Source organism: Fragaria vesca, linkage group LG6 (assembly GCF_000184155.1).
Source record: "Fragaria vesca subsp. vesca linkage group LG6, FraVesHawaii_1.0, whole genome shotgun sequence".
Lineage (NCBI taxonomy): Eukaryota > Viridiplantae > Streptophyta > Magnoliopsida > Rosales > Rosaceae > Fragaria > Fragaria vesca.
Genome location: NC_020496.1, coordinates 25,486,306 through 25,501,444, shown reverse-complemented (window position 1 = coordinate 25,501,444; position 15,139 = coordinate 25,486,306). Strand labels below are relative to the sequence as shown.

General features: G+C 38.1%; 2 protein-coding genes across 2 annotated transcripts; one reads left to right on the top strand and one right to left on the bottom strand.

The window, feature by feature from the left end:
- Positions 1 to 1,081: 1,081 nt before the first annotated feature.
- On the top strand, positions 1,082 to 3,136 carry LOC101301795 (mannan endo-1,4-beta-mannosidase 4-like). Its single transcript, XM_004303730.1, has 5 exons — positions 1,082 to 1,588; positions 1,704 to 1,898; positions 1,974 to 2,096; positions 2,199 to 2,404; positions 2,494 to 3,136. Exons 1-5 carry the CDS (start codon positions 1,241 to 1,243, stop codon positions 2,876 to 2,878), a joined length of 1,257 nt encoding a protein of 418 aa, XP_004303778.1. The 5' UTR covers positions 1,082 to 1,240; the 3' UTR covers positions 2,879 to 3,136.
- LOC101301509 lies at positions 3,126 to 11,576 on the bottom strand. The gene is made up of 16 exons (XM_004303729.1): positions 11,455 to 11,576; positions 10,794 to 11,162; positions 10,177 to 10,529; positions 10,043 to 10,105; positions 9,748 to 9,964; positions 9,514 to 9,614; positions 9,240 to 9,326; positions 9,029 to 9,160; positions 7,876 to 8,016; positions 7,114 to 7,236; positions 6,557 to 7,015; positions 5,648 to 6,049; positions 4,931 to 5,545; positions 4,276 to 4,380; positions 3,972 to 4,191; positions 3,126 to 3,818 (listed from the first exon to the last, which is right to left on the bottom strand). Exons 1-16 carry the CDS (start codon positions 11,513 to 11,515, stop codon positions 3,799 to 3,801), a joined length of 3,468 nt encoding a protein of 1,155 aa, XP_004303777.1. The 5' UTR covers positions 11,516 to 11,576; the 3' UTR covers positions 3,126 to 3,798.
- Between the last annotated feature and the right edge of the window lie 3,563 nt (positions 11,577 to 15,139).

Genomic DNA, 15,139 nt, shown 5'->3' with positions numbered 1-15,139 from the left:
TACTCCAATTCAACCAATTTGAGTTTTGACACCATACATCGTAGACCATCCTCTCGTTTTCATATATAGCATGCAACAGCAAAGCTCTCTCAGTCTCTGCAACGAATTCAGTGGTGCCTAAATTTCCTACCAAGATCGCCATAGCCTCCAAACCCTATCATGATGGATGCCGCTAACCCATGTACATTTCTATATAAGTTTTTCTCTTTCTTTCATGACCAATCTGCAAGCTAATGCCTTTGTATATTACGACTATGTTTTGGTGAAACATTACCCATACCCTTCTAGAAAAACCATCTTTAGGAGTTTAGGTATGGACGTTTGGTTAGGGAAAGATGTTAGAGTGAGAAATACTATGCAAATTGGAGGGACAACTATAGCTCCAATTGTATCGCTATTAGGTATAGAATTGTAGATGTTTGGGCAAAACCTGCAATTATCATGTTCGAGCCTGCAAACTATATATATATATATATATATGTATATATATGACGTTTGTTTTTGCAGAATAGATACTCTTTCACTTTATTTTTATTTTTTAATTTGTTTTACTTTTTGTTGTATTTGGTTGGATATGAGAATATTGAATGAATTTATTCATTAAGACGGCATGAACAAGGTCCTGCTTTCAATCTCGTAGAGGGACCTCTAAAACTTTTAAGACGACTCTGAAGATGCTTAGTAAGATAATGAAATATTTGACGTGAACCAAACAACATGGACAATGAACCTTCACTATCACGTCCACACTCCATTGGATTTTATTTTTTGATGAAGTCAAAAAGTCAATATGCATTACCAGTTAAATAGTTAGCTTTCAGATTTGCTTACTCTCGAGCTCCATTGATTCCATTGCCTCAATAGACCCATCACTTCACCTCTAAGAAAAACTATGAAATGTGCAATTTGATTTAAACACATCATCACCACCCCATCAGTATATTCCACTCACATTTCCTTTGCAGTTCTAAGCTATAGGCTCCTCAATGATGTGTTTCCTTTATAAAAGGGGAAAGCTCAATTACCCCCTATATATGCAAACCCTAGATAGTGGGCTGATCGATGCTACACCAAACATATGACATTCAGACCACATCTTCCCACCTTCCTTGTAATGCATTAACTACATTGATTTGATCAGAGAAGAAATTTACCTCGGTACAGGAACCAACAGAACCTACTCTGCATATATACTCGGTCACTTGTTGGGTGTAGCTAGAGTCAAATATTACAGCCAACCATGAGTTGGTTTCGTACCTGCTGTATTGTTTTATCTTCTTTAGTGTTCTTGAATATCAAACCGGGAAATTATTGCAGAGGTGAAACCCAGGCTGCCTCTAGTAGTTTTGCTCAAACACAAGGAAACCATTTTTTCATGAATGGGAGATCATTCTACTTGAATGGGTTCAATGCATATTGGATGATGTACATGGCTTCTGACCCCTATACTAGAGCCAAGGTCACTTCTGTATTCCAACAAGCCTCCAGGTATGGCATGAACATTGCCAGAACTTGGGCTTTCAGCGATGGCGTCAGCTACAGACCTCTTCAGTCTTCTCCTGGCTCCTACAATGAAGACATGTTCAAGGTACGTAAACTCTTGCCTTGTAGAGAAACTTGTTCTTGCGAACTAGTTAGTCTAACATGTTATGTTGTCGAACGATGATTTTGAGCCAAGAATATGACTGTTTGATCCTGTATAGGGATTGGACTTTGTGATCTCAGAAGCTAGAAATTACGGTGTGCATGTGATACTGAGCTTGGTGAACAACTTCGACGATTATGGAGGAAGAAAGCAATATGTGCAGTGGGCAAAAGAACGTGGCCAAGCCATCAACAACGATGACGACTTCTATAACAACACTGTTGTAAAAGGCTACTATAAAGATCACGTTAAGGTAAGCTGTCCTATTTATAATTTTACTAGTTGCAATATTCTTACTTTGTCTTAAATCTTTTTTCGAATTTTACAGACTGTGCTCACGAGAATCAACTCCATTACTAGGGTGGCTTACAAGGATGACACAACCATTTTTGCTTGGGAATTAATGAACGAGCCTCGTTGTCAACTTGATCCCTCTGGAAACCTTCTTCAGGTCTCTATCTCATTTTAATGGTTTCTTTTTGTTTCAGCAATATTAATGGGAAATTAAGGTGATTTGATGTGATGGTTTGAACATTCAACATCATTGTTACAGCAATGGGTGAAAGAAATGGCTGCTCATGTTAAGTCCATAGATAGTAACCATTTACTGGAGATAGGGCTTGAAGGATTCTATGGTGGAACAACCCCGGAAAAGAAGCAGTTCAATCCTAGTAATCTAGAATATGGCTCTGATTTCATAGCCAACAACTTGATTCCGGAGATCGACTTTGCCTCGATTCATATATACGCCGAGCAATGGTACGTTTTTACATGTCAAATATGACATATCTGACAAGAGAATATTACATATAACGTCATATTTAGGTGATCAAGTATCCTCTTGTTAGGTTACAAGGAGCAAGTGAAGAGGCACAAGCTGATTTTGTGGACAAATGGGTTAGAGTACACATTGAAGACTGTAACTCGGTGGTAAGGAAACCACTAATAATCGGGGAGTTTGGCAAATCTTACAAATTGCCAGGGTACACCGTAGAGAAGAGGAACACCTACTTCGGAAAACTTTACGACGTCATCTACGGCAGCGCAAGCAGTGACGGAGCATGCGCAGGTGGGCTTTTCTGGCAGCTGCTTGCTCAAGGAATGGACAACGTCAGAGACGGATATGACGTCGTTCTGGAGGAGAGCCCTTCCACGGCTAGTGTGATTGCTCAACAGTCTCACAAGCTAACCGAGTTAACTAGGCATGATAGTAATGTTACAAAGACTACATGACAAGGAAGTAGAAAGTAATGCCGGTATTCATCAATGAAATTCCATGTATGCAGAAGCAAAGTACTCTACAATCTTGAATAAACATACATGGAAGCTAGTCGAGGAACGTTTTCAACTCTAGTCGATTTGGGTAACCAAACTTCATTTTCATCTTTGTTTAGCATTTACTGGGTTTATATAGCAAGAGAAAATGTTACCATTGGATAATAGAAATAAGGGTAAATGCCCAGTAATGCAATCTAATTTTGGTTCGTGAAACATATATACAATCTAATTCATTCCAACAAAATATGGACCCAAGTTTTGATTTCCTACATATTACACTTGTGAAGCTTACGCCTTCCACCAATTTCTCACCTCTAAAGCCTAAAGGTCAGCAGCCAAGTCTTAAGGTTACTGTTCAGCTACAATAACCACCGGTCTGCTATATAATAGATGATACAGCAAAGATGACTATTAACTATACTAAACTTCAAACAAGAACAAAACAATGTTCAGTTTTTCTTTACAACCATGTACATTTGGTAACACCTTATCGCTCTCTTCTCAAAACCAGAACAAACAATGCATTGACAAAATCTGAATCCTCCATTTCAGGAAACAGTATGACGCTGTGTTGTTCTTTACAAGAGAATAAAGGATAAAAGGTTTTGCTCTGGGCGCGCTTCACTGAGATGACACTTGTATGTACTCTAAACGTCCAACTTTCCTCAATGGCTCTAAATCTAATTCTCAATAGCCATATAAGGAACCCACTAAAGAGAAAAGCAAATCTAAGCTTCAAACAAACTACCGCCATCTCAAAGCCTGCAAAAAATTCACTGATCTGGCTGCAGTCGTACTAGGGTGACTACAGTGGACGTATAAATGGTCAATCCATCAAAAAGAAAAGGTGCACATATCTCCTGGGAAAGGTGGGGCTATTGCTTTGGATGCTTACCTGCAGTATTAAGATGGAGAACATCATAATATGATACACTTGTAGGTAGCATGAATCATCTTTCCAACCAACAAGGGTGAAAAGTATACACGTTCTTTTTTTTTTTTTTTTTTTAAAGTATATTATGGAAGTTTTATATTCCTAAACCATTACCTCTAATGGTGGTCCCCTGCCTTCTCTCAGAACAGGGTCCTTTGATATAAGGAGCAATCAAGTCATCCAACTTTGCCAACCAGAGTGCAACTGCAGATGTTGTATGAGGCATAGACGCAAAAGAAGATATGATCTCGTCACCAAGCTTGCAAGAACCTTGCGCAATTTTGCATTTATACAGCCAGTCCTCATTGATGGCTTTAACAAAATCAGTAAGAACCTGCAACATTTAAACAAAATGAAACTGGTTCAAGAATTAATTCATAAACATGAAAATATTATCTACAATGAGAAGATACGGAACCTGCAATAGCTCTGACAATGATGATGTCCGTCTAAGACGTTTCACCCATAGCTTATGAGCAGATTTTTTCCAAGCACCCAACAAGGCATCTTCAGGCATAACCGACTGCACAAAGTGAGAAGTGGAAGTCAACATAATGTAACTTGCAAGTTTTTGGGTAAATAGAAAGATAAAGTAACTTGCTAGTTCTTGATAAATATAAACTGTTTTAAATATCAACCAATGACTTTTGTACAGGGCCCAACGACCACCCATGCATAACCTTATTAATCAGCCACCATAGAGCCAAACTAACCATGGGAAGTTGGAACACCGCTTCAGCATTCCGCTCTATTTCTAGCGGTATACACTTTACTACACTAAATAAGTCCTGTCTACGTTACACATATCAAATATGTATGTTGGCCCAGTTTTTCCTCCAGGCCCTCATCTACATTATACTGCAATTTAGTGGAAAATTAAATGGATTCAATTGCACATGAAATTCAAGTAAAAATCCAAAAACTCAGCCATCAGTAATTTTATTTATTTTGTAATTCATCTCTAAATGAAGCCCTTCAGCTCTAACTGAAGCCCTTTTTCTCCTCTACTCTAATATAGAACCTAATAAACACACAGCAGCAAATGCAAAGCTAAACTTTAAATTACATGTTACCTCAATTGCATGGATCGCAGCTTTTAGAGATTGGATTTGTGATGAGAGAACCTTATGCTCAGGAAACGTAGTACTTGTTTCCTTCTCCCTACATGTGGCTACATGGATAGCGAACATTTCTTCCTGGTCAAAATGAAGCTCAAATGTTGCATGGCAAATCCTGCAGTGCTTCTCATCTCTCCAATACAAATCGTGACAGCTTTCACATCTAGTAAGTGTATCGAAATATGACCGTTTACCATGTTTAACGGAATTTAGATCTAGGTAGAATGAATTCCATAACCATGAATCAAATGCTTGGATTTGTTTCCATTTCTGTTGCAGTTCTTCCCCTTTCTTTCGAACTTCAGGAACTTCAGTTCCATTCAAAGGCACAGAATCATTTACAGTCTCAGAAGAGTTGTTATCCACATCAGATATTGGTGAATACGTGTCTTCTCTTGCATTATCCAGTTCTGAGCGATCAGATTGCGTCAAATTCTCACTTCCATCACTACTTGCCGTTGTATTTGACATTGCTTCACACAGAAATGTAAGCCGTTTCTCCAAAGATTCAATAAGAAAAGCCTCTCTTTTACCCCTATCATCCAAAATTGACAGCAAGGCACATAAAGCCTGCAGTTTGTTGACAAAAGTGCAAGAATATATTAGAACTTATAAAAGGTCAAGCAACTCTACAATCATGTTCAAGCATCAAACAAAAGTTATAAAGAGTACCTCTTCGGTATCAATAACCTCCCAGTGACCATCTTCTGAAGATTCAAAATAAACCCTTCTATGGCCCGGGTCGTATGCATTACAAGGGCCCAAGAAAAGCCAGTATCTACTGTACCTACGATCTGACCCCAAAAACACAGATTGCATTGGGTGTAAGTCAGAGCCGCAATATTTTCCTTTTGTAGAGTATCTCTCTCCATAAAATTTTGAGATTGATGCTGAAGAATCTATAGGGTGGAACAGTGATCGTGTATGATCTCCATTTACACCATCCATATTTCCAGCATGGACCCATGATGACCTGGGGACGCTATGCTGTTTAGCTGATAACCTCTTAATTTTCGCTCCAGAACCAGAATGAAGGCTGTTAGGAATGCATTCAGCAATACTATTTGCAGGATCCTAGAAAGGAATAATCATACTAAGCTTAGAACACTAAAAATATATAAACAAATATAAATAATAATGAACCAACAAATTAATCAAGAAAAGTCTAATCTGCGCAATACTATACTTAAATACACAGCATGATTGAGTGCTGTTGAAAACTATAGTTAAAATAGCAGCGAACATTGATAGGCTAGATAGAATGATACATGATGCATGACATTAGTAAAACAACAAAAGCCTAGAGCAACAGAAGTTGGCGTTCATAAACCTGTAAAAACTTGAATTTTCAGCCTGTAGGAACATTAAATTTAGAAGCAAAGATCTACCCAAATCAATAATGATGCAGTATAGCACCATACTCATTGTGGCTTCCTAGAACTCGTTGTAAACTTGATAACTATTTACTCCCATAATATTTATAACTCCAATTTTGTATGCATATGTCAACGTATTTAATATGCAAATGTCATTGCAGGCGAAAAGATATTTCAAAGTCCATGCCAAGATTGTTTGCATTACCTCCATTCTCATATTGGATCCTGCATGAAGAAGATCAATTAGAGCCACTATCGCGTTCAACTTCTCTTCAATGCTTAAATCTGAATACTCGCCTTCCATCAATCCTAACAACCATACTTCTCCTGGATGGCTCTCATCAATTTCAGTGTGTACTTTCCGCATGTTAGTTTTACTTCTATGGCGGTTGACATGAATCGATTTTCTGATATTGGGATTTCCTGAATTGCACCCAGAATCATCATCACTGCTACATATACCACTGTCACTCAGGTCATCATCAACTGTGCCAGAGTCTTCAGAATCTGATTGAAGCTCCTCAACTTCGTCTTCAGAAGAATTGATGCGTAAACGGTATGTGGATGATGAAATCTTTTCAAATAATGTAATATCACTTGAAAGAGTCGAACTAATTAAAGACTCCAAATCATCTATTCTGCTGGAAACATTCAATTCAGCAATCTTCAAGCAAAAACAAAGTCCATCAGTAATTCATTCATACAGTGTTGTGTGGTTTAAAAGAACTTAATAAGAGTGTTGTGTAGTGTAAATGAACTTACCTGCAATGACTTCGCTAAGTCGGAAACTTTCAAACCATTAATTCCTTGCTCTAGCAGAACTCTAAATAGTTCACCCTTCAGAGTACCAGAATGCAAACCATACTTCACCATAAGGCTCATTTCCTATATACAGACAGAAGATTAAATGCTGAAACCCAAATAGAACTTAATAAGAGCGAAAAATAAAATTAATATGTGCAAGAAAAGAGACCCTGCAGTTTTCTGGTCATTAGATTAGAAAATGCAATTAGCATGCAGAGACATCTAATGAAATTGAACTAATTTGACATATAATCTTAAGGACAAGAACAAAAGCTAAAAGAAATTATTTACTTTATCACCTAAGGCTTTACCTCTTATATGTGTAATGTTGAGTTCTGGTTGGTCCTTGAGTATGGCCATTGCTATCTAACTACAGTTCTGGTCAAGGTAAGAAGGGATTGGTGGGTTTGGGGTCATGACAGATCTTAATTTCTAAATTTACTTATAAAATGACTAGTGAAAGAAGGGATTATTTGGGTTTGTCACTAATGCTTTGAATCCTTAACAATAAGGAACATATAATATAGGGTATCTAGTTACTACTGAAAAAAATATGCTGATGTGTTAATATGACTTTTTGCTTCTTGTTTGGGTATTCAATAGAAGGTTGTTTCTTTGCAAAAATAAAATGAAATAAAATTTTAATAATAACATAAAGACTCCAACAATGCAGCATAGCTAAATCAGATGCAAATATTGTTTTTGAATAGTCTAGAAGACCTTGCTAAGGACTTCCTTCCGCATCGCACCCTGCTTTGAACCAAAACCAGCAGCAACCAGTACTTGACGAAGTATTTCTGTCCATGTTAAGGGGTTCAGAGATCTCTCCCAGAATTCCAAAGTAGATTTTTGATTTTCAAGCTGCTAAATAATCAAGAAAGATTGTAGTTTTAATAGTTCAGTAATAAAAGATAGAACAATCAGTTTAAAGATGGCCAACAAATCTAAAAGAGTTCCGCAAAGAGCAAAGCGTTTAACCAACTTTTCCCTACAGATGTAAATATGACAAAGTACCACAAAGATCAAATGATATTCCAAAACTTCATGTGCGTGGACACTAATAATGAGACTAAGATGTTGTTCAGAATGATTTGTCAACTTAACTCATTGAAAATTAAGCAATTTGTTCCCATATTCCCAAATGGATACAGCAGGAATTCTTATGCTTGCTTCAGATATGAAGTACATCAAGTGTAACACCAGAAGTTTGTAAGTTATATACTCTACCGAAGATACAACCAACAATCATTACTTATACTAATCATGAATCCTGGTTCGTTATGCAACTTTAACATAAACCCCATCAATCATTTCTGAGTAACATGCATTTGTACATCTAAGAAAAATATTTGCTTAGTCACTGGAGTCAGTGCCACCATGTCAGTGGCTACTTCATCAAGCTTGTTTCATTATAAAATACAGGCTCCTTGATCCTCAACAAGTACCGATACTGAATTATATTAATATAAATTAATTTTCTTTTTAAACATGGAATATAAATGGAGGGAACTACTAAACGTGTGCATAACCCCTACATGAAGTGTACGAGTTTTTCCCTCCAATCCAGCTGACCAAGCTATGAACTAATACCTTCTAATGAAAGAAAATTAGACCACAAGCAACGACAGACAAGAATTCCACTTATGGTCAAACATATAGACAAGAACAGTCAAAAGTATATTATCGTTTAGTAACTCCTCTGGTCCCATCCAATTATTTTATAGCTATGATGATAAAATCCACAATTTCGTCTAATCTGTTCCAATTGTCAAAATATGAGAATAGAAAATATTCACAAAACCAAATGAACCGTAAATGTTTTTTATTTGCACCACTATATACAGTTGTATCTTCTTCCTTGTTTATAACTCACCGAGTGGATAAATGCGAGAAAATTGCAAGATTTGCTCAAGTGATGCATAGATCCAGAGGATAGCTCCGCTTGAACATGGGATAAAAGAAGCTTCAAAAGAGCCACATGTATCTTTCCAAGTAGCAAGGAATCCTAAAAGACATAAACAGAATAAAAAAAAAAGCAGCAAGACCCAATAAATCTTAATGTTAGATCAGAGGTCAGGTATAACCTTCTCATGAAATGCTTGAGCGAACTCATCCACAGTGAAGGAAGATAGATCTAACACAACCACATAAGTATAAAGGAAATGAAAAACCTGCCCAAGGAAGACACACCAGAATGTGTATTAATATGATAACTTAACCAAGGGATCTAGATAGGGTCACAATCATGAGCAAGATAATAGCAGTCACCAATAAGAAAAATGCAATGCAAGAATATCTATCGCATGATCCTATATGACTAAGCAAAATTGGGTCACAAGCAGTACTCAATATATGCACCTTAAACAATTTCTTGGCAATCTCTGGTGAAGAATCCCAAGGTTGCATATGAAATGGCTGCTTCATCTTGACAGAACTAGGAGGAAACTTAACCAGCGAATCTGAAATGACAAAACTTCCTGATCAAGAACATGACATACCATGCATGTGTATTTACGTATCTGCTCACAACAATGACATAGAACAATCCAATTACAAATCGGAAAATTTGTTGCATTCTGCCTTCAAACTAACCTTTGCAAAGTGAACAACCATGATCACCATTAGTAGTAAAATGATTCAAGCACCCCAGTGAAATTGGTCTTGCTTGTAATTCTCTAAGCTCAAGCTCTTCATCATCCACAAGCATTGCGATCTTATCCGAGTGGTCTTCAGAACCTGATCCTTCCAAGGAAAGTTCACATTTTTCTTTGCTAGGCAGCTTCTGGTTTGAGACTTCATTATATTCCACCTGGCATACAAAAGCAAAATGAATGTTGCTACAGAAGCTAACTTACACTACAGTTTACAAGAGCAAGTTTTCAATTACCTCTCTTCTTTTGACAAAACGCTTCCTCTTTTCTTGTAACTTGCTCTGTAACCTTCCCTGTTTCTAAATAGATAACACGTGTCAGAGAACCTTCCAGAGACAATTACTGAGATTGATCTTAAGATGATACTTACAGGAACAGATTTTTGTTGTTGCAATCTTCTGCTCCGAGTTTGTGGTTTCCGTGATACATGAGTGACTTCGCCATTAGCTAAACCCATGTCAACGAGAAAGTCTCTAGCATCAGCATCAGGATTGTTTGCCCGCCAGACTGTCATCAAACCTTTACCGCCACCATGTTTTTTCATTGTCATCAAGTCTTTCCCACAACCATGTTGTTTCATTTTCATCAAGTCTTTTCCACCGTTATGCCTTCTCACTGTCATTAAGTCTTTCCCAACACCCTGTTTTCTCATAGTCATCAAGTCTTTTCCGGCCCCATGTCTTTTCCTTGGAGCACTGCTATTTAGCTCCTCATTTTGGGAATCTATATAGGGGAACAAAAAGTGAGCAAAACCTTATTCAAATATGTTAGTACAGCGAGAGGAAAGCTACAATGAACATGCTAAGAAAAATGAAACAACAGTACTTTACTTGCTTCTCCCTCTAAACCTCACATAAAATCAACAAAGTGAATGTTATCAACACCGATCCAAAGCTTCCAAACAAAAATGCTGCTACTAAGGCACACTCTACTTTTGAAACAAGGTCTATTATATCAACTACACCCGAGAGTTTCTCATTTTCGTACCTGTAGACTTCCACAGTGCTCGAGAAGGAAGAGCATCAAACTCCACAGCGATTGGAGGGCCGTCCTTGCGGAACACTTTCTTAAGAAGGTAGTCCGGATTTCGCAATCTCTGAATCCTAGCTTTTATGGCTCCCTTCTTGCATTTCAAACCTGAAGCAGCAGCTTTTGTTCTCTGACTCGAGTCACTTCTTTTAGCTACCCTAGTAGCAGCAACTCCCACCCCATTTCTTCCACTCAACAACTCACCAGCTGTACGTTTCCTCTTCTCCCTCCTCCTCCTCTCAACAAACCAACCCCGAACCTGCTTGTAAGTCAATCCAAACACTGTGGCATGGCATTCCATAGCAGTTCGACTCGGATACTTTTCCTCTGTACATACATAAATAATAATATATCAAAAAATCACCAAATATTATGCTTGATTCTTTTGTATTTTTAAGACTAACAGTGGTATACTTGGTTTTTCCTTTTCATTAAACATATTAACCTAACTGGGTTCTAATTCTATGATTTGCTTCCCAAAACCAAAACAGTTACTTCCTAACCTCCTAATTTCAATTACAGAGTAAACTGGGCAATCCAATTCTGAACCTAATTGAGCAAACAGAGCAATATTTACATCAAAAATAAGCGCGCGAACAGAGATAGAGACTGGGAGTACCTTCATAGAAGCTTTCGAGGGCTTGGAGTTGCAAGCTAGTCTTCTTCTGAGACTTCTCCATCTTCGTTTTCCTTAATCGCCGAAAAAGATCAGTGAGAAAATTTGGGTATCATTTCCAGGGAGTAGAGGCGGTGAGGAATGACGGGTGTCAGCAGAGAGGTCGAGAGTGACGGTGGCGATGAGGCGGACAGTGGCGGAGGAGAGTGAGCTCTGAAACCTCGTGCATGCTTCTAATTGAAATGAGAGACGAGAGAGATAATGAAAATGGGGGACAGGGAAGTAGGGTTTTGGGTTTAGCCAAAAATATCTTTAGGCCAAACAAAAAAAATCAACGTAAATACATTAATACAGTATATTTATCACTTTTTATTTGGGTAAATTATTGGAGAAAAATAATTCAAAATAAGGATTTACTTTCTTTTCTTTCTCAAAATAAAAAAAAGTAATTCAAAATAAAGATAGTTGGGAAGATCATGATATGGGTAGAGTTAAAAAGTGTTTAGTTCAGTCTTTATTTATTTGTGGTCACTAATTTGTGAAATGTGATGGTGACAATGTTGCTCACTGTTTTCTTTTTTGGTTAAGGTACGTATTCAGATGTGGGGGAGTTAGCTCATTAACCCAAAAACTTTATGAACTGACTGTGGCCGGTAAGCAAACCAGTATCTAAATAGAGTTTTAAGAGTTAATAGACTTGGGGCTCGAAATCTTAAGGGGCCCAAAATTTTATTTTCTCTTTGTGTGATCATATTAGTTTAGTTAAAAATAAATAAAAAATAATTAACAACATCCAATTAGGGTGGTGTTAGATTACAAAAGAGAAAAATAAATATACAATCTTACCCATTATATTACTATCATTAGTTACTATTTTTTTTTAAAAATGAGCAGCGTAAGTAAGAGATGTTGTATAAATAAGATTTTTAATGTTTTTTTTCGTTGTTAGATTTTGAGTTTATGTTTAGTTTATGAAATTTTTTATGTGTTTCTTAAAAAGAGAAAATAAAATTGAATGAATACTATACGGTCTATACTTTGAGGGCCCAATTTTTTAAATTCGACTCAGGTCTGAAAACCTCAGGTCCGGGTGGTAAGAACTCAACTAACATTTGGGACCAACAAATTACCATGTGAGAGCGGTCAGACCTCGCTGGCCTAAGTTTTTTCATCTTGTAAACTCATACGCATCCGTAGTTGGGACATTTGGGACCAAGCCGAATACCATGCGAGAGCAGTTAGATCCCGCTGGCCCAAGGTTTTTCTACTTTGTAAACCCGTAGGCATCCATAGTTCGGTCCTAGACTTGGAAACCGACACTTTTTACAGGCTTCATATGCGTCCTGTAACAACCTACCAATAAGGGACTTGTGATTGTTGAGGCTCAAACTTAGATGGGGTTTCACTCAAGCAAGTACCTAGCTTGCCAATCTTGCCGGCCCACACTGGTTGCTCACCATTTGGCAAGGGAGGCTTTAAAAATTAGTTGTCATTTATTTTGTTAGGAGTCGAAGCCTCTTTGGCTTATTGAGTTAGTCAATTCAGATTTCATGTGAGGTCTAGTGTGGCACATCTAGTCTAGATGCTTTTATCGATCAAAAAATACAACTAAATAGAAGTTATGTTGGAGGATAAACTCGGAAAGCAGAATAGAACTCTAAAAGCAGTTATTTTGGAGGATGAACCAGGTTCTAGTGGCGGTGGCAGCAACAAGGATGCAATGGTTCCACATACTATGGTGGGGGCAACAGTGGCACTAGATGGAACTGCAATGGAGCAAGATGGATGCTCAGTGCCCACTAAGGCACATGAGTAATGATTTTTTTTCCTTTTTCGTTAATAAGCTATACGAGATTGGTTTTGCTCCTTTAATTTTCTAGTATTGCTAATTACATCTAGTTTAATTGTTTTAAATCTGATGATAAGTATGGTTTGAAAACTGGTTAGGCACTCCCAAGATGGAGGGCAGATTTGGAGCGCCTAAAAGGTGGCCTAGGTGACCTTGTTTTTAAACACCGCATATAGTTAGGGTTTGAAAACTCGTTAGACATTACTAAGACAGATGGTTGATTTGGAGCGTCTACACAAGTTCGACGGCCTTATTTGGTGAACGCTGATGATAACATTATTATTATTTATTTTTTTTGAAACATGATGATAACGTTATATCCTAGAGTGACTTGTTTAACATGTTGTGTAGTTTCTACAGGAGGGTCTGATATGAGTCATGGGATTTTTGGGGAGGTTGCTGGTAGAGTTACGGTGGAGCAGGGGGTGTCTCTTAACAGACCTTTTTCTAGAGGAGAAATTGAAGTTGCGTTAAAGGATATGGGACCAACAAAATCTCCAGGGCCAGACAGTATGCCGCCTATTTTCTATCAAAAGTATTGGTCTGTGGTAGGAGATGCGGTGGTTAATAGGTGTTTGGAGTTTCTCAATGGGAATGGCACGGTTAAGGATCTGAATCACACCTTAATCGCTCTGATTCCTAAAATTCCGGCTCCAAAAAAGGTGACTGAGTTTCGACCTATTAGTTTGTGTAATGTCTTCTATAAGTTGATTTCGAAGGCTTTGGCTAACAGATTGAAGGCGATCTTACCGGGTTTGATTGCGGACTACCAAAGCGCGTTTGTGCCAGGGCGTCTAATTCATGACAATGTTATTGCTGCGTTCGAAACAGTGCATAATTTAAAGAGAAGGGGGAAGAAAAGTAGGCAGAAAGCAGTGGTCAAATTAGACATGCCCAAGGCTTATGATAGAGTCGAATGAGAGTTTTTGAGAGGGATGATGCTTGCTATGGGTTTTCCGTCGCGTTTTACCCGGCTGATAATGGAGTGTGTGCAATCGGTTTCCTACTCTGTGCTCATCCAAGGCAGACCTTTTGGTAGAATTGTTCCATCCAGAGGAATCCGCCAGGGAGATCCTATTTCCCCATATCTCTTTCTTTTAGTTGCGGAAGGCTTTTCTGCTTTGTTGAAAAAAGCGGAGAGCGAAAAATCTTTGCATGGAGTTTCAATTGCCCGGGGTGCACCATCGGTAACACACCTGTTCTTTGCTGATGACAGCTTGTTGTTTTGTGATGCTTCCGTTCAAGATTGTCTCAAGTTAAAGGAGATTTTTGCGGTGTATGAGAGGGCTTCGGGGCAGAAAATCAGTGTGGAAAAATCTGCTGTTAGTTTCAGTCCACGAACGACGAGGGTAGTGAAGGAAGCTTGTAGTACAGCGTTGGATATGAAAATTGTTCCATGCCATGAACGTTATTGGGATTGCCTATAGTGACTGGAAGAATAAAAAGAAAGTCTTCAAGGGTGTGGTTGATCGGGTGTGGCAGGAAAATTCAAGGTTGGGAAGGTAAACTGCTTTCCAAGGGTGGTAAGGACGTGTTGATCAAAGCTGTGGCTCAGTCAATACCTACTTATACTATGAGTGTTTTTCTAGGTTTACCAAACAGGGGAATTTTGTAAGGAAATTAACAAGCATCTAGCAAGATACTGGTGGGGCAATTCTGGTGGAAAATGTATACATTGGAGGAGGTGGGATGCACTTTGTGTGCCGAAGGGAGAAGGTGGCTTGGGTTTTAGGGAGTTTCAGTGTTTTAATCAAGCTTTGGTTGGAAAAATTGGTTGGAGGCTAATTCAAGATGAGGAGTCTTTGGTTGGTCGGATGTTGAAGGCTAAATACTACCCTA

Coding starts and splice junctions, on each gene's coding strand:
- LOC101301795 (XM_004303730.1), top strand. CDS start 1,241: ATGAGTTGGTTTCGTACCTGCTGTATTGTTTTATCTTCTTTAGTGTTC. Junction 1,899..1,973: donor ACTATAAAGATCACGTTAAG/GTAAGCTGTCCT, acceptor CGAATTTTACAG/ACTGTGCTCACGAGAATCAA. Junction 2,405..2,493: donor CATATATACGCCGAGCAATG/GTACGTTTTTAC, acceptor TCCTCTTGTTAG/GTTACAAGGAGCAAGTGAAG.
- LOC101301509 (XM_004303729.1), bottom strand. CDS start 11,515: ATGGAGAAGTCTCAGAAGAAGACTAGCTTGCAACTCCAAGCCCTCGAA. Junction 10,106..10,176: donor AACAACAAAAATCTGTTCCT/GTAAGTATCATC, acceptor TTATCTATTTAG/AAACAGGGAAGGTTACAGAG. Junction 9,965..10,042: donor GTTTTGTCAAAAGAAGAGAG/GTAATTGAAAAC, acceptor TTTGTATGCCAG/GTGGAATATAATGAAGTCTC.